Raw genomic sequence first — 26,872 nt, 5'->3', positions numbered from 1 at the left:
CACAGGCTTAGCAGGTGCTTGTCCCGGCAGAGGTGCACAAGTGGCAGTGGGGCCAAGAGGTTGCAGGGCAACCAAGGACTGTATTGCATGGCTCTTGTTCACCACCCTGCTACTGATGGCCATGTCCTGGAGCCTGTGGCAGGCCACACCCCTTCTGGCCCCTCCCCCAATTCCCCAGGCCCACTGGCTCCAAGGCTGGCATCCAGTCCATAAGCTGTATGTTTGACATCCGCATTATTTATTAAAAATGTTGCTGGTTATACGATAGCTGGCACGTTACGCTAAAAAAAATAAAAATAAAATAAAAATAGCTCTTGTTTCCTTTTAACCCTCCCCTTTAAGGAGATATTTAACATTCTGGACTCTTAAAAATTTGGCATCAGCATTTTTTTCTTGAAGCACTGGAGGATGTAACAAGAACTGCTGTACTTTCATTGTTCCAAGCTTTGAAATCAGTCATGCAGACAGCAAATAAAGCACGAGTACTTTACATTACTTGCATGAGTTAGCAAAGGAAGGCACTGGCCAATGCGTGCTACATGCTCCTGCTGTGCTTGGTTCACACAAGGTCTCAGGCTGCTGCAGAACATAACTGCAGGCCTAACTCTAGTTCAAAGCTGTAGAGACTCACTGCTTTTAACTGTGGAGGTTCCCAGTTGCAAGAGGTGGCAGCTGCCATGCTATCTCTGCATTGGATGGTTCACACAGAAAAAGCCTTGTAAATACATTTTACCTTTCAGCAACGTATTCTTTTCTCTGTGGTCTTTTTTTGGAACCCTTTGCTAATGTAATTTGGACAATGTAATCGGTCTGTATCACTTTCCATAAACAGCTTTGCTTTATGGCATTTCCCCCCAAACCTGTTTTTAGTTTTCACATGTTCTACATTTACAGGTTTTGGTTGGAACAAGTAGCACTGTGCTACAGAGAAAGGCTGCTCTCATTGCGCTTACATCTGAGTCAAAAACAGGAAGCACTTGATCCCTCTCATGAAACCCTGTTCCTTAGAGATTGCCAGACCAATTTAGCTTGTTCAAAGCCTGGTCTGATATCCAAATTTTAAGGTGGTTATTCTAGTGTCACTGAAGCATAACAGCATTCCTTCCTTCTCATGAGACCTGGACCTATTCAAAAGACACTTCCAGAAAATTAAGTTTGTTGCTTTTTTGAGTCAGCTGCCAACTTATCTGTTGGCTCTATTACATCTTTTAGACTTTAATAATGACTATTTACTTATGTAAAGTATATATACTTCCAGCTTGGTCCTTCCCCCAGTAACTCCATGGAAGAAAAAAAAAAGCGATGTCTTAAATGTAGCACCCAGGACTCCTTATTCTAAGCATGCTGTTGGCCTGTTTTTGCTATCTAAACTCATGCTGAACATCCTTCATTGGATGAGAAGCCCCAATGACCTCAATAAAACTGCTTAGGTGAGTAGGCGCCAGCGATTGAAAGCCATGGACTGTGACCCCCTGGTTGTACTGGGAATCCTCCAAGTTGGGTTTCATCTAACTATCACTGAAGTCAATGCAAGATCTGGAATGACTTCAGTAAGAGGGGAAGCCCCGTGTTATTTTTTTAGCATGGCTCTGATACCGTACTATGTCACGAATACTGACCTGATTACACCCTCATCACATATATTTGACATGTGTGTTTGTGCATATTACCTTATTTTACTGTACTGCTCCTCAGTTTTCCCTTCTCCGCTGTGAGGATGTTAGCTGTCCTCAGAGTAATAAGGAAACAGCACCCATGATCTGACTGCCTATGTACCATGATAGGCCTAACTTGAATGACATCAAGGAATATGTGCCATTTGCTAAATACTCATGCTTCACTGAAGGTCCAAATGCCATTTTTCAGAAACTTCAGTACAGGGCAAAAACCACCAAGGCAAAGTGTTTCGATCCCACATGGTTTACCAGAAGCTCTCTCTGATACAAGTAATCTGTTCACAACACAAATTATTACCTGCTGTAATAACCAAGCTAATAGGCAGGGTGGTGAATGAAGTCCCACCTCTCTCTGAAGTCTCTTGCTTTTTCCAAGATTCAGTCCAACTCTGCATCTCTCAAGATCTTTTTCCCCCCTCTTGGTTGCCTGTTTTATTCTCTTTCTTTACATATGAACCTAATTTCAAGGACACACACACACCTTCCATCTACCCATGTATATACACACAGATCTATCCCTTCTCTCTGCCTATCTATCAGCACTGCTTGCCCATAAAAAGGATACCAGATCATATCATCCTGCATTATTTGTTCTTTCATAGTTAAATTCAGCGATATGCACTTCATCACTGGCCACACACAGTATTTAGACAAAGATCAGGATGCACAACGAACTATCTTGCTCTATATTTATGCTGCAAGTGAAACAAATGGACAGATCTTATCCCTGGGCCAGTTTAAAAGAGACTTGCATCAGGGAGGATTTTCATACCAGCTGAGCAAAGTGCATAAACCTATCACCTCACTCAGCTGGGGACACTGTAGTTCATATATAGATCCAGGATTTTTTCAGGACATTATACATACTGAACAGAAGGCATGCAGACTGTCCCTGAACTTCATCAAAAGGATTCAGACTGAGAAAGGGATGCTGGGAGATCTGATAGAGTACCCTGATCTTATTTTGCAGGCATAAGCAGACTTGGGCAGGAAACGAAAGCTGCTCAAGAGCCTCACATTTTTTTGAGGCTGGGGCACCTGGAAGAGGAATGTGTGAGAGAACAGGCATGTGTAGGCATAGAGCCTCTTCCTGCTTTTATTAACAAAATCTGCTCCATTGTTCTTAGACCTTGCCCTAAAAACTCCAGCTTATCTCATATGTCTTCTGCAAACAGCAAAACCAAATTTCTTTTAATAGCTCTGGACGCAGTTACCAAAATAAATAAATAAATAAATAAATAAATCCAGCAAGATTAACCAAGATGACAAGGTCAAATGATTGTTTTCATTAAAATATTTGAGGCTCTTGGAACTGTTAGTTCAAGGCTGCTTCTGCTGTTTAAATAAAAGACAATGTCTCTCTCCTGCTATTTACACTGAGATGGGATGAAGCTGAACACCAGCCTGGTGGAGGAAAAAGGACATAATATTCTCTCCCTAAATGAGTTGGCCTCCTAGAAACTACATAACGTAAATAGTGCCAGGCTGGTATTTACATAACTGTATAGACAGGTTTGTCTGTTAGGGAGTTTGAGTCAGGGGAGGATATACACTGAAAGGGAAAGCCAGATTCCTTTGCCGGCTGCTATCTTATGGAACATTTGATTGTGCTGTTTCCCTGGCCCCGATGTTAAATTCATGGAAGCAGAGATGCTCAGAAGCCTCTGCCTTTCTTTGGTGTTTCCCTTTTTTGGAATTTTACTAAAAATAGTCATAGCCCTCCCTCTCCTGGAAATGGCTCTCTGCACAGTTTTGCTTCATAAAAGCATCCAGTAGAAAACTAATAGAATTGCAACAGGGATACTCGATCATTTGAGCGAAGCCAGAATTTCTCACTGACCCCCACAATTCAACAAGATATCCCTATTCCAGGTAGCGCCTCCCATGAGTCCTAACCCCTCCGGCTGCAATAGGATTGAAGCACATGCCTAAAGTGAAGTACGCTGGCAAAGTACTGGGCAAAGATCTCACTCAGCAGGTCCTCGGCATGGAGCAAGCCCATCTCCATGGAGGTTCCTTCCATCTCAGTGTAGATTGAAAAAGGAGCAGGAGAATCTGTGGCTGTTTGAACCTACTAGCAAATACCACCTACTCATGCAGGGAGACCGGGTAGAAAGAGGAACCAACCAGCTGAATAAGAACGAGGATTGTGCTACGAGACTGCAGTAACTATCCTGCTCCTATGAAACCAGAAATTGGACGTCCTCATCTTGCATGAATGCCGTACCCACCAAGGGATTTGTTAGACTAGGGGAGGAAGTCTCTCTCCTCTTGGGGCTGTTCAAATGAGAGTGACAAAAATTATTAGAGGCCTGGGAAGAGAGACTTATAAGGGAAAGCTGAAAGAATAAGGCTATTCGGTCTGGAGAAGGAAAGACCGAGGGGGGATTTGATATTAATCTTCAAATACCTGAATGGCAATTACAAAGAGGATGGATATAGTCCTGTGCCCTGCAGCCGCAAAACAGCCTCAAACTGCAGCAGAGGAAATTTAGGTTGGAGATAAGAAGAACTCTCTCCCTATGAGGGTGGTGAAGGCTACCCAGACAAACTGTGGAATCCCATCCCTGAAAATTTTTAAGGATAGGTTAGACAGACACTTGACTGGGTTTAATCAGGGATGATCCTGCCTTGAGCAGGGGGCTAGACTAGGTAACCTCATGAGGTCCATTACTGCCTTACTTTCCTATGATCCTATGCATGTTGAATAAATGGTTACACACAGACAGCCTCCCTTAAGAGAACACTGTTAAGTTTGCAAAGTCAAGTTTTCAAAGGTTAAGAAATGCTTGAGCTATTGTTGTCTGTGCAAACTGAATTTCGTCCCAGTATGCACATGCTTTATGACACCCTCCTGCAGGGAGGCTGTTAGGAAGGCCAAGGGAGAGATGGAGCTAGGGTGAGCAACCAGAATTAAGGATAATAAAAAGTCCTTTTTCAAATATATAGGAAGTAAGAAGGCGGCACTGGGTAACATGGGGCCCCTACAGGATAGGCTTGGCAATCTGGTTATTGCGGCAAATGAAAAAGCTGACCTCTTTAATGAATTCTTTGCCTCCATATTCCTGAACAGGGACCGGGACATCTCCCCCAGTAGAATTGTGGACTGACCCAGGGGCAGCACCACCCTGGCATGGCTCTATGAGTGCTCGTGGGGCACTATCCAGGTACCAGAGGATTGGAAAAGGGCCAGCGTGGTCCCCATTTACAAGAAGGGAAGAAAGGAGGACCCCAGCAATTATAGGCCAGTCAGTCTTACCTTGGTCCTTGGGAAGACCTTTGAGAAAATTATCAAGGAGCACATCTGCAAGGGCCCAGCAGGGGAGGAGATGCTCAGGGGCAACCAACATGGGTTCATTGAGGGCAGGTCCTGCCTGACTAACCTGTTCTCTTTTTATGATCAGGTCACAAAGTCCCTGGATGAGGGTGTCAGGGTGCGTATCGTCTTCCTGGACTTTAAGAAGGCCTTTGACATGGTTTCCCAGCACATTCTCTTAAAAAAACTTGGTGACTGCAGCACTGATGCCTACACAGTCAGATGGGTGGCAAATTGGCTAGATTGTCGTACTCAGTGTGTGGTGGTGGACGGGTCATTTTTGACCTGGAGGGATGTGGGCAGTGAAGTCCCCCAGGGCTTGGTCCTGGGGCCTGTACTGTTCAATATCTTTATCAGCGATCTGGATGTGGGTTTGGAAAGCACGCTGTCCAACTTCGCTGACAACACCAAGTTGTGGGGCGAGATGGGCATGCTGGAGGGGAGGGACCAAATCCAGCTAGATCTAGACAAGTTACAGAGGTGGGAGGATGAGAATAGGATGGAGTTCAACGCAGACAAGTGCAAGGTGCTGCATCTAGGGAGAAGGAACCAGCAACACACCTATAGGCTGGGGAACACCCTTCTTGTCATCACGGTGCCTGAAAGAGATCTTGGAGTCAGTGTTGACTCAGGATCAACATGAGCTGCCAATACAAGGCTTACTGCACCTTGTTGTGCATCTACAGATGCATCACAAGCAGGTCCAGGGAGGTGATCCTTCCTCTCTATGCGGCATATTGGTCAGGCCACAGTTGGAGTACTGCATCCAGTTCTGGGCACCGCACTTCAAGAGGGATGTGGCCAGCCTTGAGAGGGTCCAGAGGAGGCCACTCTCATGGTCAAGGGGCAGCGGGGCAGGCCCTACGAAGAGAAGCTAAAGGGCCTGAACCTGTTCAGTCTCTACAAGAGAAGGCTGAGAGGGGATCTGGTGACCATTGACAAACTCGCGAGGGGGGACCAGCAAGAATTGGGGGAGGCTCTGCTCCCCCAGGCACCACCCGGGTTTACTAGGAATAATGGCCACAAATTGTTAGGGAGAAGGTTCAGGCTGGACATCGGGAGATGTTACTCTACAGTTAGGGCTGCCAGGCTCTGGAATGGGCTCCCAAGTGAGATGGTGCTCTCTCTTACCTTGGGGGTATTCAGGAGGAGGCTGGACAGATATTTGGCTGGGGTGATATGACCCCGGCACCCGTTCCTGACCGGGGCAAGGGGTCAGACCTGATGATCCATTTAGGTCCCTTCCGACCCTAAGCACTATGATACTATGACACTATTTTCCACCTGCTCTGGGGAAGAGTCAGGATTTTACAGCAGACTGTTGTCTGTGGCAGAAGCTGGGAAGTGTCAATGTGAATGAGACAGGGGCAGGGAAAAGATGGCTGCATGGTTAAGGCAGTGGATCTGGTCTTGACACTGGAGACTTCAGCAGTCAGATCCACAGAAAATTTAAGCACTTTGTGCTGCAGGTGAAGCCAGTGGGTGCCATGCCATAAATAATCCCAAAGTCTCCAAAAATAGCCATTTGTCTCAATTTGGGCATGCAAAATTAATAGACACTTTTCTTGTCACATCTCTCCATGTCTGCATGTCAGTTCTCAAAGGGGATAACAAGACCCATTTTTCTCTGAGAAAGTAAATTCATTAACATCTGTGAAGCATTCAGATACTAGAGGGACAAATGCCAGAGACAACTCATAAAGGAACGAACAGTTCTGTCTCCAGAGCAGAGTTCAAACAGTGTCCAAAGAAATAAGGCACAGGGTTATGTGCTGAACAGTGGCCATGAAGCAAAATATTGAGAACCTGCTCGCTGGATGACCTCTATCCATCCTGAGTGCTGAAGCAGACCGGGCCCCATGGAGCAGCCTTACTTGCTTCTGCACATTCAGGTTTCATATAGAGCCTGTGAGGGGATGAGACACCCTCCGTGGGAAGGGACATTTGCAGTGCTAGACCTCTCCCAGCTCCTCATGTTTGAGCAGTGAGGATGGACTCCACAGAGATGCTTTAGTTATTAAACCCTAACAAGTCTCCACTGAGCGTGTGCAAGCTGCTACATTTCAACATATAACTTGGTCGAATTTGGGCAGATTTCCCAAGGGGAAGCACAAGGCACATCCTTGACCCAGAGACCGCCCTCTCTGCCAAATTTCAAACCTCTCTTCCAAAGTATGGAGGCACTATAGCTGGCAAAAAATAAATGTTGCAATTTAAAAAAAAATATATATGTTCTCTTGGAAAAAGGTTAAATCTTTAGACTGATTTTTCCCCTCAAAGCCAAGACCAAAACAAAACAGGAAAAAGAATCAGGCTAAGACAAATGAGATAACCAAATGGAAAATTTCAGCTCATATGGGTAAAATCTGGCAAAGTCACTAGCAACTGAAAATGGGATCTTATAATGGGAAGTGTCTGTCCAGCCTAAGAATAGCTCTGCCTATGAGTAAATATTCAGGGAAGCAGGAATTTAAACCTCTTGCATCCCAGGCAAGTGCCATAAACACTGGGTCAGTCAGGCAATCATGGTCTTTCTATAGCCTGAGGAATATGTCATTATTCAGCCAGAGAAAAAACACTCCTACAGGAAAGCCTGAGTGGACCCCACTCTGAGCCACAATACCCAGAATGCTCAGCGGGGCAGTGGGAGACCCAGGTTCGAGCCCCTGCTCTGCTCGATTCAGCCCAAGGATCTCAGCAGGGCTCTCCAACAACCCATGTGAATGCTCTTGGTGACCAAACTACTGCTCAGGGCTTCCTCTCAGTGACGGTTTCCATCCCTGGGCTGAAAAACGTTTCCTGTCATTCCCCTTGTTGAAACAGGCATCTTCCCCCCAAAATGTCTCCGTTCTGATGAATCAGCATCACCCCACAACCCAGTAAGTATTTTTTTTGTTCCTGACCACTTCACTTGATACTCCCACCACCGCAGACAACTGCCTGGAAGACTGATGCAGCCGTAAATCTATTTTCCTCCCCAGGTTGTGACTCTTTAAAGACATAGACTGTTTCTGCCTAGTGCTGTCTGTTGCTTGGGACCTACCCTGAAGTCTCAGTTTAACCCTAAATATGCAAGAGTCTTCACCCGCCCTGGGACGCGACTAAATCATGCATCACAGGAGTTAATATTTGTGGCTTGCATTCTCCCTGCAGTAAAGCATATGAGCGAAAGGTAACGTGGGCAGGGAACTTCTCTAGCAACTTGAAATAAAAAACTTTTGTATCTCACTTGGGCATCAGTTATGCCAGTTGTCAATTATGAGATGCCTCTAGTACCGATAGCTGCTAAAACAAATTAAAAAAATACACACACACAGACATACATACATATGTGTGTGTGTGTATACATACACATATATATGTATGTATGTGTATACACACACGCATATAATTTACGTGTGTGTATCTATATCTATCTAGATATAGATATAGATATCTATATCTATATATAGATACACACACACACACACACACAAACACACACACACACACACACACACACAACATTATTCCATAGGACACTAGAATCAAATGGAAAGACTCTAGCAACATTATCAATATACAGTGACACACTGTTAGTATTTACATTTGATCAGCTGCAGTACCCAGCAGCCTTATTTGAACATGGGGCCTCTCTGTGCTAGTCCTTGTATTAAACCCAAATTATGAGACAGCCCCTCCCCAAAGAGCTTGCCACCATGGGCCTCCACTGTGCGTGCACACACACTTACAAGAGACACTTGACTTTGTTGCTCTCAACAGTTCCATGACTTGTTCAGGACTTACTGGGCAAGACAAAGAATAGAGAAATTCAGTGTTATCACTCAGTGCTGTTATAGATAGTTAACAAAGGTAAGGAGATGTAAAGGCAGTTTCCCCAGGTCCTGTAGGAAAGGCATTGTGGGAAGTGAATGTGTAGCTCCTGCGTTCCAGTCCTCTGACTCACTACAAGACCACCAGGCCGTCCTGGAGTCATTCCACTCTCCTTTCATGTTTAACTACCTATTGACTCTGCATAACAGAAAAGAGCAGAAATGAGAGCGCTGGAAGAAATGTTGTCTGGTAAATGAAGTGAAATGATGGGGATGAAAGCCGTCACGATCAACCAGAAATGGCACCTACCACCTGATTTCCTAGAGCTGGCTTCTCAACCTTTCCCTAGGTGGCAGCAACAAATACATTCAGATGAAAACATTGCAACACTTTCAGCTCTTAAAACATGGAAGACTGAAGAATCTTCTCTATCTCTATCCCCTATATCAAATGGCCAAAAACTTAATATTTTTCTATGCATAGAAAAGCATACATATATATGCGCTCCAGCCACCCGACTGTGATGGCCTGCATCTTGGTAGGCACGCTGGGGGCTGAACCAAAGCTTTCCAGACCTAAAAGCACAAGCTATAAGAATTTCCCATTGCAGGCTGTAAGTACTTCTCACACAGAGGCGGCAACCTACAGTGACAGCCAGAAAGGAAAAGGCAGCAGTGACAACAGAGCACTGCAGAGAGGATGGACACTTCAGGGAGGGCTGAAAACTTAGTTACTGCTTCTCCTTTTGGTGAAGCATCACATTTCTTGCAGCCTTCCAAATAAGTATTTGAAAGATAGGAAAAGTCAGGCTAAGTTTGGTGATACAGAAGCTAGGCTGGGGAACTGCGTCCATGTCAATGACAAAGCTGTTTGAGCAACATTTTTTATCACTTATTTTCTCATTAAAAACGACCGGCTGGTTTGATGGAAAACCCCACATTTAGCTTCCAAGTCATACAGAGATTGCCCTGTCATTAATTCTTCCTTCCCAGTTTCCCTTAAGAAATCTGGGGAGATTCACAGAGACTTTGCCAGTTAAAGAAGAGAAGACTAAGCATAGATCAACACACTTGGAGCTTCCATAACTCAAAGGAACATAATATGGGAGACGATTATTGTCAATATTTTCTTTAAGGAGACAAGTTATGTGAGGCAAGCACTTCAACCCAGTTCTGATAATACAGTGCAATGCATGAAGACAAACCAGGTACTACAGAGATTTAGCATAGAACAGAAACACAGCATCTTGCAGCCTGACTTGGTACTACTGAAGGAAAAGGGAATTTTAGTGCTGACTTCAGTGAGAGGCAGGCAGAGACAGTAAGTGCTTTTAGCTTTTATTGTCTTCATATTCCACTCAGCCTGGGAGGGTCTGAGCCCCAAAACTGCCACCCCCCTCCATCAACTGCAACAATACAGGATCAGGCACTAAGATGCTTCAGAAATAAAAGCCTAAAGCTAGGGTGCTAGATATTTATTTAGATCCTGACTAAGGGAGCTTGATTTTCAACACTGCTGAGCATTCAGCAGCTGTCAGTGTCTTCAGTGGGGGCAGCTCAGTATTTGGCCCTTCTGGATATCATGTCTCCTCTGAAGTCTCCGTGTGGGCTCTGGAGCCCAGCTTTAAGACGGAAAGCTTCCCCCTCTATCTCTGTTCCATCCCACCGGTCCCCCACGCTTAGACAATGACTTCACTGGGCATTTCAAGTTTGCAACCTTACTCCAGTTCAGGCTCATGTTGCAAAAAAACATACCCATGGAGATGCTTTCATTTGTCTCCATGAAAGATGATTAATAAACGCCACTCTCCTCTTCCATCAACATGCAGCTATGTAGGCTGGACTGTAAGCGAAGCCCATGGAAAATACTGTTCTTTGCCAATATTAACTCAGTTAGAAATGTCAGTATAGTGTAAACTATAAAGTAACCCAGCAAAGTCGAACAGCATACCTGGCATAAGTGAGATAGTGCTGAAATGGGCACTTGGGAGAAATGACTTTTATAATAAATTAATATTTCTTTATTGCTTTATATATACAGTAGCTGAGCTCTCTTTTATGCACTGAGCCACTGATTAAAGACTCAACAAGCTGGGTCCCTTTCGTGACATTTCAATTCAGCCAGTTTGTATTTATTAGGCTAATTTTCAGAGTCACAAAGTCATTCTCCATTGTGCCTAGTCCAATGAGCCAGTTCATATCACACAGAGCCATAGGGAGCTTCAGATCCAGAGCTGAACAATGGAGCTCAGGATCTAAGGAGGAAGATTTCAGCAGCAGCTGGGGGCAAATCCAGTGCTCTCCTCTGTAGAGGAAGGGGCCTCCCTGGCAATGGGACTGATCTTCTAGAGAGCTGGGGCATGTGTAGACGAAATGGGGGTTTACTTCACCCTAAATTGAAGCAGTTGGTTTTTTAAAATACTGCTTTAATTTAGGGAGAAGTAAACCCCTGTGTTGCGTACACCCATGTCTTACCTGCCTCTCCGGCGGTGGGGAGGGGAGGGGAGGACGAGCTGCCGGTGGGCAGAGCGATCCCTGGACTGTTGGGGGGGGCTGGTCCTTCCCTCCGTGGCAGCAGTGGCCCCCACCAGCCAGGACCTGCCTGCAGGCACATGGCTTGGGCGGTCCCAGGGGGCACCGCAGCTATGGAAAGAAAGAACGGGTCCCCGTGCAGCTCATGCATGCAGGCAGCTCTTGCAGGTAGGATCAAGCTCACCACTTTTTTTTTTTCTTGGGTGGAGCCTGCCTTCCCGGGCTGCTGCCAGGCTGCCTGCACGGGCTTCCTGCACAGGCCCTGAGCTGCACGGAGCCCGGTGCTTCACTCCGTGGCTGTAGGGCAGCAAACTAAAACTCCTCAGAGGTGTTTTAGTTTGCTGCTCCCCAAAGTCATTTAAGGTGCATTACGCTGCCGAATGTGCTACAGCAGCTGGAATTAATGCGCAATATGCTGCCGAAACATGCAAACACCAACGCTGTTAAAGTGGTGCAAAAGCATTTCATAGATTAATAGATGTTAGGGTCGGAAAGGACCTCAATAGATCATCGAGTCCGACCCCCTGCATAGGCAGGAAAGAGTGCTGGGTCTAGATGACCCCAGCTAGATGGTTATCTAACCTCCTCTTGAAGACCCCCAGGGTAGGGGAGAGCACCACCTCCCTTGGGAGCCCGTTCCAGACCTTGGCCACTCGAACTGTGAAGAAGTTCTTCCTAATGTCCAATCTAAATCTGCTCTCCGCTAGCTTGTGACCATTGTTTCTTGTAACCCCCAGGGGCGCCTTGGTGAATAAATACTCACCAATTCCCTACTGTGCCCCCGTGATGAACTTAACCTGATTTAAAGTGTCATGCACACATGTTCCACAGATGCTTTGCACTTAAGTGCGTGGAAGGCATGCCTGCTCTATGAGAGCCCTCTGCATGGCAGTGTACACGGAGTGGGGTACAGACATGCCGGGAAAGAAAGAATGCACATCTAACCCTTAGGGGAAGCAAGGAAAAGCCTTACAGTGGCGTAACCTTCTTTTCCTGTCCAACCCCAGCACAGCGCCTCGGCCCAGATGCTTAGGTCGAGCACTGGCTTTGCAAAACTCTACATCCATTTCCTCTACTCAGGTCTCTATTCTGACATTTTTATCCTTCCTTTGCAACAGAGCTTTCCCATTGCTCACAGGAGGAAATCACCAGGCCCTGAAGCACCGAAGTGCCCTGCAGAAGATTTCCCTGATCTATGAGTATTTGATTGTCTGTGGTGAAAAGGATGTCTCAGACCTGATTATTTTCTCCCTCCTCTCAAGGACAGGAATAAGTCATTGATCATAACTGGGCATATTGTATATTGAGGCAAAAGAGCTTGAAAAAAATATCATATAACGGAGGGAAGCAGAAGCATTTCATTTTATAAGGGAGAAATATGCACAAATGGCTCGTACTTGTAACTCGCAGAAGCCATCGTTCCCTCTTGATAAGGAATGGAAAACAGTGAATAAACTGAAGTGCTTTATGAGTTGATTATACACTGTCCCAAGCAGACATGTCAAGTCTAGTTCTGCAGGGTGACGTTTACCTAAAATGGCGCCAACACGCTTGGATCTTCTGACAAGGCTGTTTATTGAAGGGCAATAACAAAACCATGTGCTAATTGCTTGGCCATTGACTCCTAATTTTTTGACAGTAATTAAAATGCTCCAAGTGCTCATTGCTACAGGGATAAATAAGTAGCGTGATAAAAAGACCACGACACATTTACATTTATGACATGCTCTTTCAATGATGCCGCTGCTCAGCATGGTATCTGAGAGACGCTGATGTTGAGAAATCAGATCTGGAAAGATAGCCGTGCAGCCTTCCAGAAGATTTGTTCTGGACAGTGTCAGCGGTGACGTTATATTAACAAATGTCAGCAAGAGAAAGCATTGCTCCACTGACTTGTGTTTGACATGAAATTAAACAGATTTTATGTAGTAGCAGATACAAAGATTTATATCACAAGACAACAGGTACTGCTCATTCCAAAAAAAACCCAACCCAAAATCAATGCACTAACGCTATTTTCTCTGAGATACCCTGAAGCATTTCTCACTTAGCAGAGAAAGAAGCTGCATTTGATATGATTAACTAAGTTAGAGCCCTCTTTCAGCATGTGCTATTTAAGTGGATACAGCACAGATGCAACCGGGATGGGGAAATCCAATATATCCCTGAGACTTTTTCTCCATCTCTGATGGCCTGAGTTCGTCACCTTTACTTTGAGACAAGAAATCTTGTGAGCGATGTCTTTACTGGACCACCTGTACTGTTGGTATAGACAGAGGTAATGTCACCGTACCCTAAGCCTGGGGAAGGATACAGCGATAACGGAAAGCTTTCCTATGTCCACACCAACCATAGTTGGTCCAATAAAAGAGACCATTCACAAGAATTCGTGCCTCTTGCATCTCTCCTGGACCATCACGGCAACAACATCACCTCAACATTACCTTTCCTTAATATTCAGTGAGAAACACTGCCTACACAACGCAGTAGGCATTTCTTGCAAGACGTGCAGAGGTTTTTAACTCTTCCACTATATATCTTGATTTAGATTCAGGCAGGATGAATTTCTAGACTATTTCAGAGCTTACATGTCTGCTGAGTAGTTGTAACCTGGAAAAGCTGTGCTACACTAAGTACTGGTTAAGTCTAAAAATCTTGCAAAAGCTTCCAGCATCACCCACTTTTTTCGTTGCCCTTTTGGTGCTTAACAAGTAAATGTTTTCCAAAAACAAATGTGCTTAAGCCTGTAAATCTACTCTGGCACAAGGGATACATTTCATAACTCTTTAGCAGTTAACTTTGAAGAGCCAGTCTGAAACAGCAGAAGATGCTCAAGGCTGGGTGTTAGGAAACAGATGCTCTAATCCTACCTTTGCCATGACTGTGTGGCCCTGGGCAGGTTAGACTAAAGATTGTGCTAAAGAAACTGTACACAACCCGAGATCATGGAAAGGGCCTACACATTGGAAAATGCTGAGTGCACCCTCTGAAATGTAGTCCCTTGTAACTTATCTACTTGAGGACTATAAAGCACTAGTCACTCTTGATAATCTTGGCCTTAAACTTCTGCCTCAGTTTCCAAAGCAGAGAGAGGGGACAACAATATCCCCTTAATTAGTATCTATTGTACAGTGGGGGAGAGACTTTGCTTGTTTAAGTGAACCAAGGGAGCTGGATAACCATTCATTTTTAAAGGAACTTGGAGCCACATCCTATTCTACCTATTAAGTACTTGAGTGGCACTTAAGTATCTATTAAGACCCTATTGCACCCTGCTCCATAATTTAAAATCTCACAAGTAAAAATGAATCCTGCTTCAGAACAAAACAGTTTGGATCACTGTTCTAAAGCTTCTCTCTACAGCTTTTTAAAGATACTCTCATTTTTATCTAATTTTCTTCACATTTCTGTTTTGACTTTGGGCTTTTGAGCAAAGATACTGGGTTGAGCTCTAATTTTAGATAGATAGATAGATATGCCTACAGCCTATCTGAAGCCTATCGCCTTCAGTGGAAATTGTATCTTCTTCTAGGTAATATGGTAACTATGGAAATACAGAAAATTCTGTTGCATGTGGGGATTTTTAAAAAGGCAGAAAGAATATATACATTCTCTGCTACCTACTGCTGTTGCAGCTGTAATGTAATACAGGTGTAGGCCACAAGACAAGCTGTTAAATCAAATGCTGCTCAAATCACCAAATGGGGTATTTCTACTTTTATCCCTTTGGTTGACTTTGGTGGACAGAACCAGGCTACATATCATTCTTGGGATGAGACTGGCAAGCCTCTGACTGCTTGCTCAGCCAACTCTGTAGCTAGAGATCGATGCACCTAGACTGTAATGCTCTCACTTGTAAGTTGCTCTTTTCATCTTAGAGTTAACATCTAGAGTTTGCAGAATGGTCACAAGACTCAAAACTCCTTTGGACTTAGGGATGCTGCACGTTTTAAAAAACACACCAGGTTTGTCAAGAAATTTGTCAAGGCTGTTGCAACTTTGGAGCCCGCAGGCTCAAGTTTCAAGAAGCGGGACAATTTATAGATTCAGTGGACAAAGTGTGCAGTTTCAAATTATTTTACGATGAAACCAAGTGAAATTCAGTGGTTTCAGCTGAGTTTTGCTCTGCGGCCTGTTTAAACCCAAAACCTCATGGGGAACCTCTAGAGGAAAAAGAGGGGAAACAGGGCACAGACAAAGACTAAATAAAAATATTTTTATGAATGCCAGCGTAACAAAGCTACAGGTTTTTTTATTACTATGGAGAGAGTGCGCGCCATTTCTGAACTGCATTTGCCAAAGATACAGTACAGATGTAAATATAGATAGAAAACCCACTAAACCATATGACAGGGTACTTGTTAGGCTGAAATATGGGCTTTCAGATAAAATGTGCGAGTTGGCCAAATTTTCTTTTTAAATAACGTTTTGGCTTTTTATTAGTTTAAATAGATTTGCAAGCAAAAGTATTGTCAGGCAATATAAACACCAGAGCTAAACCAAAAATACAACTGCAGGCAGGCAGAGGGATTTGTGGTTAATGAAGGCTGAGGATGTAACACAGACTAGAGAAACTGGAGCACAATTTAACCCATGTTTTAAGGTAAGTGGGTATTTTATGACTGTTCTCAAGAGATGCTCGCACTTGGGAAAAACAAGATCCCTGAAAGAGGGACACATACACCTAAGTGGCTAACTTGGTTCTTTGGCAGATAACAATTCTTAAACAAAATATTGGCAGCAGAGGGAGACTGCACTGTGTATGTAAACAGGTAAGGGCTCCTGCTTCAGTTATCTACATGTTGCTTCTCACAAAAACAGGCTCCCAAAACAGCCCCTGGGAGACTTGAATCTGAGATGGTCAAAGGTGCTTAAGGAATCTGGAAACCCAATTCTTATTGAAATGAGTGTGAATTGGGTATTCAAACCCCCTTTGTAATATAGACCAGTGTAGGCCACAAAGCTGGCCAGGAGTAGGAGGAATTAAAAGCCTGAAGGTCTAAAGTTCTGCTCAAGAATGTCCCGAGATGGATAGAAACAGTATGAACTGCCACAGTAGATAATAGCATGTAGGAGGGTAGTACCAAACCTTAAACAATAGACGCGTAGGAGAAACTGTAATGGAATAAGTCCTTTGATCAGTAAATTGGAAAGATGCAAGACACAAAAAGTGATCAATCATTAGGAAAGCACGTAGGATGGTACAATGAAAGCCTGGTACAACAGATATGGAAAGGTATGCAGGAATCTAGTAATAATAATGATCTTTGATCAGCAAATCAGCAAACTGTAAGATGCACCGATGTGGGCTTGATGCAAATAGTTCTAATGTATAAAAAGAATGGAATAGAAATACACTTTGGATCTGGGAGAACTATATGCAGCTCCGACATGGAGCTTGGGATTACAGCCTGACTCACTGGCACTGGCTTGGGGCAATGACTCGTGGCTGAGCGGCAGCAGTGCCCTGAACTCTCCCCTTGCTCTACTTGCTGAGCGTATGGGGGAGCTCCCTATCCCTGGTCCTGGCACTGCTCAGCTCCCGGCTCCCCCCAGGAACCAGGAGCTGAACAGTGCCAGGATGGGGGAGCCCTCTGTCCCTGTAGCATTGGGCTGGGGCAGCGCTTCCCTGTCTCCTCAGCCCTGCTGATGCCCATGCAGCACATGCCCCAGCCACCTCCTGCTCCCTGCCCATGCCTGGGGGGAGCTGGAAGCTGAGGAGCTCTGAGACTGGAGGAAGCTGTGGTGGGGGCTAAGCAACACCAGGACTGCGGGGAGCTGTGTGTGTGTGCAGGGGGGGGAAGCAGCACCAGGGGTTTCTCCTGGTCCTGCTGCTGCTTCCCTCTCCGCCCGGTCCGGCACTGCTTACCCTGCCTGCAGTTCCCCCCGGTCCTGCTGCTGCTTTCCTCACCCCCCCTGCCATGACTCTCCCTGGTGCCAGTGCTACTCAGCTCCTGGCTCCCCCAGGCATGGGCAGGGAGCAGGAACCAACTAGGGCATGCATTGCATGGGCAGTGGCACGGCTGAGGGAATAGGGATACTCTCTGTCCCTGGCCCAGTGCTGTGGGGACAGAGAACTCCCCTGTCCCTGTAGGAAGCAAAGCAAGGGGAGAGCTCAGGGTGCTGCTGCTGCTCAGCCATGGGGCACTGCCCCAAGCCAGCACCACTGAGCCAGGCTGTGATCCCAAGCTCCACGTGGCTGGGAGCTCTCCCCAGCTCTCCGGAGCCCAGGCCTGACCCCCGTGCTACCTGCCAGCCCATGACTGGCACCAAGGGAGCCTGGAGATCCCCCTGGCTGCTGCAGGGGGGCAGAGCAGGGCAGTGAGGCAGGAGAACCCCTGGACTCAACTGCTGCCATTGGGAGCAAATTTGATCCCAATGTGGGTGCACATATAGGTATGTTCCCATGTGTACTTTACTGTGTCTTAGTTTAATGCACAGTAATCTTAAGGCGCATTAATTGCACATGTAGATGCGCCCACTGAACTGCAGCTGCCCGCTTATTCAAACAGCACTGCAGTAGGAACTTGGAGGCATCAACTAGCTCTAATTGTCCTGATACTGTTTTCCTTGAAATGCGGGTCTGCAAGCCTGATGAACACTCAGAGAAGCAAGCACAAGAGAGGCAATCACCTTCTGTTCAACTTCAGTTTCTTATCATTCCTAATGTCCAAATTGCCAACTTCTGTTCCTTAATGAGGGGGGACCTGGTGACTGTCTATAGACTCACTAGGGGGGACCAGAAGGGTTTGGGGGAGACCTTGATTCCCCTAGCGCCCCCTGGGATAACAAGGAATAATGGCCACAAGTTGTTGGAGAGTAGTTTTAGATTAGACATCTGTAAGAACTACTTCACAGTTAGGGTGGCTAGGATCTGGAACCAACTTCCAAGGGAAGTGGTGTTGGCTCCTACCCTGGGGATCTTTAAGAAGCGGCTCAATGCCTACCTGGCTGGGGTCACTTGAGCCCAGTTTTCCTCCTGCCCAGGCAGGGGGTCGGACTTGAAGATCTACAAGGTCCCTTCCGACCCGACTTCTATGATTCTATGATTCTATGAATGAGGTCCCCATTCAAGTCAATTGCAAGACACCCAATGATTTTACTGGGAGAGGGACCTGGGCATAGGCCAGAATGTTTGGATGATATACTACCCACTGATTCCCCTCAGGAGCCTGGCACTCCATAAGACTATGGAGGAATCTGGTATAGGTGTGAATTTTAATGTTATTCTGTATAGCTTTGTCAATTCTGGAGATGGGCTTTTCTCTGTGCCTGTAGGGGATAGAACTAGGAGCAGTGGCCTCAAGCGGCAGCAGGGAACATTTAGGTGGGAGATTAGGAGGAGATTTCTAACTATGAAGCATTACCACAGGCTACCTAGAGAAATTTTAAATGTTCAGCCTTGGACATTTTCAAGAGCAGGTTAGATAGACACTTGACTGAGATGTTTAGTCAGGGATGATCCTGCCTTGAGCAGGGCTGGACTAGATGACCTTGCCAGGCCCCTTCCAGCCCTACTTTCCTATGACCCTATGAATTTCTGCATAACGCTATTTTCTGCTGAAGGTAAAGTATAAACCACTGGTCTGTCCTTGCACTTTTTACTAGAGGCTTTGAGCTCAGACACTTAGTTGATGCAAATCAACGTAGCTCCCATGAAGGTAACGGAGCTGTTTGGATTTGTACCAGCCAAGGATGTGAGTTTTAAAATGCAATTCTGAAGTTGCTTTGGCAGCTCTAGTCAGAGGCTGGAAGAAGCAGAAGAATAGGTCTTTGAAGATAGGGAGCCCTGACAGAAGATGCATAGGATTACTGCACAATGTGCATCATTACTAAATGGTTGCATCATATACCCAGACTTGTTACGAATCAAGAGCCCTCTGGGTACTGTTCAAGACTATGTTATGGAGCATCATCAAACTGTATTGGGAACATTTACAATACATTTTAAATATGTCATACAGGAGAAGCAGATGACATCTTAATATAAATAGACAGTGAAACTATTTTGTACTTCCATTAAAAGGCGCTAGACACAGTCAGGTCTTGAAGAGGAAGACATGCTTTTTTCCATAAAGAGAGCTTTCTTTCCACATCTTCTTAGGAGGTACTGTACTAGACAATTTAGGTTACCTTCAAGAAGCACTTTTTGATTTCAGGGACCTATTTGTACATCATGCTATTCTTCCTTTCCAACGCAACCGTACAATTTGGAATTTATAAACAGTGACATTACTGCACTGGATTTAATGTTTCATTTAAAAAGCACTTTTTCTCTCAGCTGAGCAGACACATGCAGAGTTGTACGTGTGCTGTTACTTCAGAGAGGTTTAATGTGTTTTACTGGCATAACCTGGGATTCTTCCATTTTATGGCTAGTGACAAGTTATTTAATTAACATCACAATCAGCCAGACTATTTTAAGTTTAAAAGCACACAGACCCCATAATACATGCCCTATCCCCACAGGGAATGAAGAGAGAAGACTACGCTATAGCCAGCATTTTAAATCGGGAGGTAAGGACACCCAGATCACCTTCTCTTACCCACACAGGATGTAGTGCAACTTGAACAAGCAGAGACAAAAAACTGCTCAAGAATTTCCATGTACATTTTAGAAGACAATTGGAAAATAAGTTGTGTCACGAGTTTACTGCATCCTTATGGGAACTGAGAATTTAGCGGGATAGGTCTGGACTGTAGGTGTCTCCTCCTCCTATTCCCTTCCCTCCCCTCCCAAGGCTCAGTTCGCATGACCTGCATGCAAAGGTTAAAGAAACAACACAAGCTGCCTGCTCAGTTCCTACGCCTGTCAGCGAAGGGAAGTAACACAAGGTCCCAAAACACTGTTATGATTGCAGTGAAAAGGAAGCAATTAAGTCACTACCACTTACTCTCTGTTGCCAATACAAGGGGAAGTGAGCTCTTTGGCTTTTTTGTCTTCTTCTCGGTTGGCTTTGGGGTCTTTGTAGGTGAAGGCTCTGAAAATAAAAATAACAACAACAAAATCTTAATTTGATTTGAAAATGAGCAAGCAGAAAGGACCCCTCCTCAATTACCACTCATTTGTGTTGGGTCTTTATGTAAAGCTAGAGGAAATCATTGGCTTGTACATTATTAGGCAGGATTAACTGCACACAGTTGCTGCATAATGCCAGAGGAGAGAAGAGGAGAAGGACGAGGGAGGCAGCTGCACATGGGAGCTGAGGAAGCAGATACAATCACTTGTGCTTCCAAAACTGACAGGCCTATTTTGACTGAGTTGATTCAAGAGGACTAATCCTGAGCTGCTTTCTGCCCATCCCAGGAAGAGAGGTGCAAGGGAAGCCTTTAAGGTGCCAAAAAGGATCACTTCCAACGTGGGATTCTTATATCCCATTTTCTACCTGACCCATCTGGCCAACATCTTTGCCACTGACAGGAAACGCAATTTTGAAAGTAATTGGCCTTTAACAGAACACAAAGATACAAGTTTCTTGGAGGAAACTTTTATACCTAATAGTTCTGCTTTGATATAGATGACACAAGTGGCACAATGGAGCGCATTTGGTGTCAGTGTTTTCAGTTGGTTTGCAAGACTCCCCACCCCATACCCACCAAATCCTCCGCCCTGAAGGCTCCTTTTGGCACCTGAACGTGAACGTTGTCTCTATCATTATTATTAACAGAGGAATGAAGGACTAGAAGGGATCTGCTGGTCACCTAGTCAGGTCCATTGCAATGACAGGCAACCATGTCAGATAGTGGAGATCCTCACATTTCATCTTAAAACCATCTGTGTGCCTGCCCCCACAACTGCTCCTAAGCCAAATAAAGGGTCTCTGGGCCAAATTATGTCTTCAGAAATACTTCCAACTCCCACACTACTCTCATATTACCCCTTCAGTGGGGTGCAGTTCTGCTGTCTTTGATTGCTTTGGAATTTAGTGATTTAAGTGAGGCAAAAGGAGACAGAAGTATCCAGCATGCTCCCTTGTAGGTGTTTTGGCCCTGCTGGACAGACAAGAACAAGATATAATATGAATGTAGTTTTAGCCAGTCAAATCAGGAGCTGGGACTCTAGAAACACAGAGGACGCCCATGTGCTGAGTAGGAAGGTGCTATTTTTAGTCCCATTTCAGATCAGAACTGTAATTTAAAGAGTTTCCAGTCTCTGGAAACTGTTCTCTGGGGACAGTGATGGCCTCAGGGGATTACTAAAAGCAGGGTTTTGCTCTGGTGTCCCCTTTCCCAAAATCTCTAGTCTTCAGCAGTAATTTCCAATGTGCTCTGCAGCAGTTGGCAGCCCTGGGTGGGAGTGGGCACCAGCTTTGAGGCAGGAGTGTGGTCACTGTAACATCCAACATTATAGGAGCAAGTGCGGAGCACAAGGGGTACCAGTGCCAGACAGCTGCGGTGATGCCACTCCTGTCATCAGGCCTTGAATTAATGTGTCTTTTGCTATGTGCTGACAACCTCATAGGATACAAGACACTGCAAACCTAAGGCTGACCCCAGCTTTCCAGGTAGCGTGTTGCCAGCAAGAAATTTAGCCAGGGAAATAAAGCCATGGGGGTGGCAAGAATACGACTTCATGAGTGGTAAGGAAATAAGGAGGGAGATCAGGCAGGAAAAAGGTACAGAGAAGCCTGGCACTGAGGAGATGCAAAGGCTGATTTAGGGAACTACTTGGTGCTGAGCTCTTTGAAATCCAGTCCTTTGTTACTAAACTGCAGGGGAATCATAGGGGGGAAAAAGGGCTGGAAGGGACCTCAGCTGGTCCACCACTACCTCAAGGCAGGATTATCCTTACCTAAACCGCATAGATATAGGAAGCTGGATCCAGAATCTGAACTTCTTCTCTAGACAGTCTTTCTTATGAACCATACTCCTAGTAGAATCTCGTTCATAAGGTTTAAAGAAATAATGTAGTAAAAAATTAAGCCATGATACTAATTAAAGGGCTCCATAAAATCTTAATTTATTAAGATAATAGCATATTTGTCTACATTGGTCATTATTATGTGAATCAACTTTTGGGGCTATCCAAGTTCCTATCTATTTTAAGTACAGGAAGACAAATTTCATTTTCTGCATCAATTAATGGATGGTATTCTATACCCTGCCTTATGCAGTTCATAGTCCTTTCTGCCCTACAATGCTATAAATATTTGTATCTCAGCTGCCTCTTGACGATAAGTGTTGAAAAACACTGGATTTTTTTTTTTTTTTTTTGCATTGCAAAGTACTGGGTTATTCAAGAAAAATCTATCCTGCTCCCAGGCTGAAGCTAAGTTAATAATTAGCATTTGTTCTACTGGTTTAGTTTGGATACATATACTAGTTTATTGTGGATGAATGTATTGCATTTTGAAAGGTGACCTGTATTTTATCAGCCTTGCAACATTCTGCTTGACCAAGGCAGGAAATATCGACAGGTGAATACAGTATCATTAGCATCATCACCTTGAACATTGGCAACTAAAATTCATGCCTTGGCTGCTATATTATGAAAGAGTGTCTTGTCACTGTGCTTTTACTTCTGCTCAGGGTTGCTTTTCTCTAAACACCTTCTGATTTGCGGATGTCAAAAAGAATTAGGAAAAAACAAACAAAGAAAAGATAATGTATCAGAGACCATGCTGAACAGAACCAGCCATGGCTGCAGACTGAGGACTACCCTTTGCATAGATCTGAGGGAGAGCAGTAGACAGATTTCCTATACATACTTCTTACACACACTGAAAGAATGCAAAGAGCTCAGACACACAAATCCTCAGTAGATTCAGTGACACTAACTGCTCTAAACCATTTTAGAAACTCGGTAGGCAACAGTACAAAAGGATGACACCACAAGGCAGCCACAGCGCGCAGCTCCATGCTGGTTCCCGGCTCAGGCGCCTTACAGTGGGGATTAAGTTCCCATTTTCATGGAAAGAATTTAAGTGTGTGAGGGAAGCAGGAAGCTATTTTCTACAGCTTTCTATCCAAGGAATGAAGTTAGGAAAGAACAGCCACAGAAAGAGGGAGTGGGAGGACATTGCAATGGAGGAGTTTTCCCATTAGGCAAAGGACTTACCATCCACCAACACACTGCAAACACATTCAGCTCTTCCAGCTGCATTCTCGGCGATGCATTTGTATTGGCCTTCATCTTCAGGCAATGCCTTCTCAATGGTGAGTGAACACAGGGACTCTAACACAAAGGAGAAAAGAGGGAGGTCAAAGAGGCGTTGTTTTCAATCCCACAAAAGCATGTCATTGTTGACAGCAATGGGCAACATTGGGTGCATCTACACGTACAATTAATGCAATGTGAGAAATTCTGGAGCAGTTTGTCCCGGAGTACACTGCTCCTGGGTGCAGTGCCTGCACATGCGCCTGGGACTGCAGCTCTTTGAGCCAGAGCAGAACAGTCCTGGACTGGCAGTGGGCTTGGGGGGGGTCAGCTGTGGGCTCCAGGTGATGGCATTGCATGTTGGAGGGGCTGGCTGGGGCATGAGCGTGCTGAAACTGGAGCCTGCTGGCAGTCTGGGGCTGCTTTACCCTTGCTCAAATTGCTACTGTCCTGGTCACCATCCACACGTGCGTTGCAACACAGTAAATGGCTCCGCCAGAAGACAGTACTGTCCCCAGCCGTATTATCTTATAGAAGAGTTAATTAATTTACTGCATCCTAATACTGGTACTTGTGTAGATGGTGATGCTTTACTGCGGAGCTAATCAGTCAACTCCATATTAGAGCGCACATGTAGATGTACCCACTGAGTCCTACTGAAGATCACAACTTCTTTATTGCTGCTGGTGTCTAAAGATAGAAAGAAACAACATTTCCTCGAGCCCAACTCTCAACTTCACGATGGTTCAGGACACCTCTATATGAAGGTTGAAAGGAAATAAATAAATGTACCTAAGCGAGGCTGTCTAAATTAGGGTAGCACCCCTGCACCTAAAATAAACAGCCGGTAGAGATCAGAGCCTTGCCTGTATTACAGCAGTGTCTGACTTGAGACTGGGTTCTCACTGTGCTAGGTCCTGTACCAACACGGCAAAGATTTCCTGAGAGCTCGTAACCTGAGACTGAACTAACAGGACCTCTGCAAAATGTTCAGGGGTAACCTGTTCGTTTGGTTCCACGTGTCTAATGCTCATGTTGGCATCAAGGATGTAAATGGTTAACTTTAGCTACGTGTGTAATTTGAAAAGGCAGCTACTTCCATTTTGATGACATGGCTCACAGAACAAATGTAACACTAAGGATCATCTATTCCACCTGTTAGGCACCGGTGGACTGAGGCAACTTAACCATGGTTTTATTCCACCCTCTTCAAATCCTGAAAATGTATTCATACATCTATTTTTTTTTATGCACACTATCATCTCACCCTTAAGACTGAGTCACTAAACAGGACTTTCCCTCACCGTTTGCATTAACAGTTTTTCAGGGACTCAAGCTGGGAGGAAAAGAACTGCACTGGTGCCTAAACCCACTTACATAGACTCTTCTATTCCACTTACGTGGAACATCAAATTCCTAATAGAACCTAATTCTCAAAAGCAGTCCACCAGATCAACGGTATGAAAGCAGCACACCAAGTCCTAGTTCTGGAAAATGTTCAAGGATTGGGTTTCATGAGTTTGCAGAGACAGGATGCAGGATTCAGCCTGTGCTCGGCTCTGGCCGTGGAAACCTTACCCGAGGGAGATAGAGTTCCTTTTTTTAAGCGTGGGCTACAGTTCTGAGAGCCAAGGCAGGGCCTGTTCCCACTAGCTGGGGCCATGGCAATGGCTTACTCGGTCCAACATTGGGTGCAGCCTCACATCCCCCATCGTCTTTATGCCACTTTGGCGCTCTGAGTGACTTGGCTCATCCATGCCCATGGCAAAGCAAAAGCCAAACACAAATAGCCAGCTAGATCTCCAGCCATCCCTTCACTCTGCTTAAACAGAGGATATGGGGACCGGAGCTTGTGTCTTTCTTCACTCACTGGAAGGGTCTCTAGAGAGAGCATGGTACAAATTCTGGGCCTTCAGCCTAACCATGCTATGTTCTTCACACCACTCTCTGTTTATCCCACTTGCATCTTTTATAGTCTGCCTTTGCCTTCCCAGCTCTTCTGGATTTACTCTTTCTCTCTGCCCTAGCATGGGTCTAAGTTAACTACAAGCTGGGCCTGATTTCCCTGTGCTCCCCACTCCTCCCACCTGGGAGACAAAACGGTCATGGATGAAACCGGCCCCAACGTCCCTTCAAAAGGAACCGCCTCGAGCTGCGCCAGAGGAATACCAGCGCCGTTTGTAGGCTTCTCCAAGGGAAACAGAGACCAGGCTTCAATCCTGATACTGAATTCGTGGGGAATGGATAATACAAGGGAAGGCAAAATTGGAAAAAAATACTAACAAAACAGCTCCTCGCTAAATTGCTTTGTTCCACAAGGAGAGAAAGACCATTTTTCTTGGTCTTTCAGCTGCATACGGAACATTACTTTCCCCCCTGGGGGAATCCAGTGAAAAATTGTTTCTGCAGAGAAGGACTGACCCTCTTTGGAACATGTAATAGGCTTCACAGGAAGGCAAGAAGTGTGTGGTTTCCCCCACGTGACCTATTGTAATGAATCATGCTGGAACCCAAAACACGCTGCGATCAGCAGCCACATTTCAGAGAAGAAATGTTGGAAAAACCCTTGCACAGATAGCCTTCACATTAATATTCTAAGGAATATCTGCTGGCTCTTGAATTTGATGGGGGAGCCTGGCTGATTTCAGTCAAAGGACGGGTACACTTCTATCGAACGTGCACCAAAAAGGTAACGTAGTACCGCATAAAACCATCATTATTACAGCTTACACTACAAAATAGACACACTTCCATACAGTGTGCACTGTCAGACACTTTACTAATGAGAGCAGAGTCCAGCTGGCTGTCCAGAGCACTATAAATATGTCCCTAAAACTTTAGTCAAGCTAATACTTAATGGAAAATCTTCTTTACTCAACATGCTCATTGAAACATCTTGCCCTGGCCAAGAGGTAAGTCCCCATCATTAAATGAATAGCTCCAAGCAAATCCTCAGGATTTCCAGTAACAGAATGCCCTTTGCCGCATGACATAGCATGCTTTGTGTTAACAGTATTTTTAAAATCCAGCCTCTGTGGAGCTACCAGGAAACGCACAAAGCTGCATTTCACAGCAACTGAAGAAAGTTGATTGAAGGTGACATGCTTGAAGGTTTAAAGCAGTGGTTTTCAACTTTTTTAGACTAAAGGCACCGCTCCATAACTTCTGTGTAGTGAGTGGCATTCCACTTCAAACACAAATGTATTTATTATGGTGCTTACCTCCTTACAGAGAGACCAGGCAGTGGGGATGGGGGAATGACCAGGTGGGAACAGCCCGAACTGCCCTTATTTGCTTACCTCCTCACACTTCCTGCAGCACCCTTCAAAGGATCTTGTGGCACCCCGGGGTTGAGAATCACAGGACTTGCTCAGTGGTGTTCAACCTTTCCGGCCAGCAAGCCAGGTGGGCAGTGCTCAGTCTGTCTGCAGGCTGAATC

The 26,872-nt window shown here is 45.1% G+C and overlaps 1 protein-coding gene across 4 annotated transcripts in view; it reads right to left on the bottom strand.

The window, feature by feature from the left end:
• Nucleotides 1-26,872, bottom strand: part of MYLK (myosin light chain kinase) — a 356,584-nt gene that overhangs the window by 82,241 nt on the left and 247,471 nt on the right. For all 4 annotated transcript variants that reach the window (XM_006259414.4, XM_059727477.1, XM_014599482.3 and 1 more), the window contains 2 exons: nucleotides 23,395-23,511; nucleotides 20,231-20,317 (listed from right to left, as the gene is read on the bottom strand). In XM_006259414.4, coding sequence (XP_006259476.3) covers nucleotides 20,231-20,317; nucleotides 23,395-23,511 — 204 coding nt within the window. The remainder of the gene's footprint in view (nucleotides 1-20,230; nucleotides 20,318-23,394; nucleotides 23,512-26,872) is intronic.

This window comes from Alligator mississippiensis, chromosome 4 (genome assembly GCF_030867095.1).
Source record: "Alligator mississippiensis isolate rAllMis1 chromosome 4, rAllMis1, whole genome shotgun sequence".
Classification (NCBI taxonomy): Eukaryota; Metazoa; Chordata; order Crocodylia; family Alligatoridae; genus Alligator; species Alligator mississippiensis.
Note: the sequence above shows the minus strand (reverse complement) of the source record. Positions and strands in the feature narration are given on the sequence as shown.